This window comes from Diachasma alloeum, unplaced genomic scaffold (genome assembly GCF_001412515.2).
Source record: "Diachasma alloeum isolate Michigan unplaced genomic scaffold, Dall2.0 Dall_scaffold_00629, whole genome shotgun sequence".
Classification (NCBI taxonomy): domain Eukaryota; kingdom Metazoa; phylum Arthropoda; class Insecta; order Hymenoptera; family Braconidae; genus Diachasma; species Diachasma alloeum.
In genome coordinates, this window is record NW_021680761.1 from 8,854 (window position 1) to 13,019 (window position 4,166).

The 4,166-nt window shown below is 34.1% G+C and overlaps 1 protein-coding gene across 2 annotated transcripts in view; it reads left to right on the top strand.

The window, feature by feature from the left end:
• Positions 1-326: 326 nt before the first annotated feature.
• The window catches only part of LOC107043809 (tetratricopeptide repeat protein 7B), a gene marked incomplete at its 5' end in the record, with an annotated part of 88,609 nt that continues 84,769 nt past the window's right edge, over positions 327-4,166 (top strand). For both annotated transcript variants that reach the window (XM_015265455.1, XM_015265456.1), the window contains 2 exon segments: positions 327-463; positions 529-824. In XM_015265455.1, coding sequence (XP_015120941.1) covers positions 327-463; positions 529-824 — 433 coding nt within the window.

Here is a 4,166-nt window from a genome sequence, read left to right on the forward strand (position 1 = left end):
CCTTAAAGACTTATTTACGGGAAGAATTTAATGGGCTATACAAAGGTTACGATGTTAAGGATATAATGAAATAATTCGAGAAAATGAAATTTTCATTGATTGTACCATTATCTCGAGGATGGGTGGTTTTAGGACGACACGTCAGAAAATCATTTGTTTAGGCTACTGCCAAGCTACGCAGAAAGCTCTGAAAGCGGACATTGATTTCAATAAAGACATTCTCACAATAATTTGCCAATCGATTCTCAACTCATCTCTTTTGATAATATCATTCTCACTGTCCTGAAAAAAGCAGATATTCTTATAAATACTTTATCATTCTCCAGAGTTATTTTATCGGCCGTTGAATCAACAGCAACCCAGGGTTTACGATTGACATTAGCCAGACAGTTAGCAGAGGTTATATTGCGTAATATGAGCGAGGCTGAGTATAAAAGTCCTGACGCACCACCTGATACGTTTGGTAAATATTTCGAGAAAAATGTTTCATTTTAATTTTCAAAACACTTATGAATGTTTTTATTCAAGGAACTGGACCTGTTAATAGAAGACTAACTAATTATGCGATTAACAATGGTGTCTCTGAGTCACCTTGGAAGCCAAAAAAATATAATGGACCCAATTTGTTCGTGCCTCGCAATGAGAATGAGGAGATTATTCTTTTGTTATTGATTAGTGAGGCGATGGCTGTCAGGGAGACTGTGCTGAGTCAATCCCCTGAGTTCAAAGAGGCGAGATTAAGGGCCCTTGAGAATGCTACCGCTGTTTATGATCTCATGACAGTTGTTGTTGTACGATGGAGTCAAGTAGAATTGTTATATGAGGTAAGAAAGAGAATTGATGAGATTCATTTAATAGTTTATTGATGAAATTGTTCCAGTTTAAGGATATCCAAGTATCTTCTACAGTTTGATACAGACCATACTATAGATTCAACAGTTTTCAATCATGAAATTTGTCAATCCATGAGAAAAATTTGGAAAAATCATGAATATTCCGCGTCATTCAAGTTGCATTTTGCATAGAATTATTATTTGTTAGAGCATGTTGAGAATCACCGATGATGAGTCTACCCCGTATCACCACAGTCACACTACATACACACACAGACACAACCACCCAACGGACAGTAGCCTAACACCTTGATGTATCCTCAGTCGAATCAAATATATCGTACTCGGCAGACGTGCCTTACACGTGCAAACTGTCTTCTATATGCTGTCCTGTGCTATCTTTCCACTAATCTCAACAGAGCATTCGTTGTTTATAAATAATTAATTGAAATTGTTTAACCTTTCCGGATTTTTTTAGGCATGAAACCAATTTCCCTGAAAAATATGAATATGAATAAATTTTTTACGATTCCGAACAAATGACATATGGTGGAAAATTGATAGTTTATATTTGTTTATTTATCCATATGTATACCCTCTCGGGAACATTTTGTTCCTTTTCCCTTAATTTTAAACCCAGGTAGAAACATTGACATTAGTAACATCGTTATAATCTTTTACAAACAGTTTTATAGTACCAAAACATAAATGCCATAAGGGCTGTTATAGTATTTAGTTACAGTACATATTTCCGTTTCGACTAGCGTTTTTAATTAATGCTCAATAAACAAGAAGGATTCTTACAATAAAAAAATTGAGTTCGAAATAATAAATACATTAGCTGCCCCAGTCTTTGGCCTTTTTCCGCATTAGAACTTGAAGTGCTGAAATTTAAAAAGAAATACTAGATCAGTCAAATTACGGTTTGGAAATCAAGGATGATAGAAGAAGGATAAAAACCATGGGATATCATGCGGAAGAATGATGTGAAACACATACTAAGTTTTTGGGATTGTAGCAAACCGGGAAATGGTTAAAAAAAATTAAAAACTGCAAAATTAAGCGTCCACGCGACATTTTTTGCTTTACGCTGACGAAACCGCGATAGATAGGATAAAAATGCATACGAAATAATTTGTAGAGCACAAAATTTCCTACAAAAAAGTCACTGGCGACATTTTCGTAATTTCAACCGTCAAGTCGCCAAGCACGCTAAAAATTGAACTACGAAAAAGCTGATTGGCCGCCAACGCCGAAAAGTCCATTTTAGTTGCAAAATGCAAATAATTTATGAAAAAGNTACGACAAAAAATCAAGTTTTGTTCTTATTCCAATAAGATAACTGGATCAAAAGTTATGTTATGGCAAATTTTGGTTAAAAAATGAAAAAAGAGAAAAATGGGGACTCCTGAAAAATCGAAAAATATTTTTTTTAAAAGTTCCTCTCCTGAAGACATTCTGTGAAGGGTCAAGATGGATCCTGATTTTTTTCTGATTTTTTAATCAACTTTTTCATAAATTATTTGCATTTTGCAAATAAAATGGACTTTNGGAAAAAAATCATGATGCATCTTGACCCTTCACAAAATGTCTCCAGGAGAGGAAATTTTTTTAAAAACATTTTTCGATTTTTCAGGAGTCCCCATTTTTCACTTTTTTCCATTTTTTCACCAAAATTTGCCATAACATAACTTTTGATCCAGTTATCTTATTGTAATAAGAACAAAAGGTGATTTTTCCTCGTTCTCTCCTCTCCATTTTCACTCTTTTGACCTTTTCACTCAACTTTCATGTTTAACTTATTATTTGTTGATAAACTAAAAAAATTGCTGTTTTTTCAATATATAATCTGACTAGAAAAATTTTTGATCAAGCTCAATAGTGCACAAACTCAATGGGAGTTTCTGTTTTGCACCTCTCTGCTTATAGTGCTAATTTGATGAGAAATTATATTGATCAAAATTTTTATCTTTCAATTTGGATTTAAACAAGAGTCAAAATTTGTAGGCGCCAGGCCTAAATTAAGTTTCCTTGAAATTATCATACGAAAAAAACTCTCTACGGATGCATCCTCAAAAATTATTTGAACCCACTCGGGATGTGATTGTTAACAAAATTTTTTTTGGTAATTTTTTCATATTTTTGGAGGAAATTAGCAAAGGAAACGTTTACAGAAGTTCCGTTACACGGAGAATGTGGAAAGTGGGGAGATCAAGCGCGTGGAGTGGGGCGCGCCCGACAACATTTCCCTAAATCTAAAATGATTCATAGCTCACTAAGTATTGAAAATATGAAAAAATACCAAAATATCAAAAAATTTTTAAAAGAATCAAAGAATTTTTAAACATTGAAAAAATGACAAAAATCGAAAAATTTTCCTTTTATTATTAAAAATCTACGTCAACAAATGCCAAGAAAAATATGAAAAAACTCAAGATTGATCCCACTGACTCAAGTTTGGGATAAAGCTACCGAGCTTGATTAAAAATTTTTCTAGTCAGATTATATATTGAAAAAACAGCAATTTTTTAGTTTATCAACAAATAATAAGTTAAATATGAAAGTTGAGTGAAAAGGTCAAAAGAGTGAAAATGGAGAGGAGAGTACGACAAAAAATCAAGTTTTGTTCTTATTCCAATAAGATAACTGGATCAAAAGTTATGTTATGGCAAATTTTGGTTAAAAAATGAAAAAAGAGAAAAATGGGGACTCCTGAAAAATCGAAAAATATTTTTTTTAAAAGTTCCTCTCCTGAAGACATTCTGTGAAGGGTCAAGATGGATCCTGATTTTTTTCTGATTTTTTAATCAACTTTTTCATAAATTATTTGCATTTTGCAAATAAAATGGACTTTTCGGGGTTGGCGGCGAATCAGCTTTTTCGTAGTTCAACTTTGAGCGCGCTGTCTTTGAGTGCTATCTATCACGGTTTGGTCGGCGTAAAGCAAAAAAGGTCGCATGGACGTTTGATTTTGTAGTTTTTAAGTTTTTTAAACAATTTCTCGGTTAGCTACAATCCCAAAAACTTAGTATGTGTTTCATGTCATTCTTCCGCATGATATCTCATGGTTTTTATCCTTCTATCATCCTTGATTTCGGCCGAAAAAAGTCCTTATTCGACTGGCCTATACCAGAAACAACCGGGGACACGCGGTGCTATCACCCACGCCATCGAATCGGTTAACAGAAAGTACTTCTCGGTCGCATCATCTTCACTACGACTCTCAGTTTCCTTCCCCTCTCATTATCATATCCCATACGACATTTGCTGTGCAGAACAAATAACGAACAAGAGAGTCATCAAAAAACCGGAGCAGGTGAGTTGCCCCCCCCC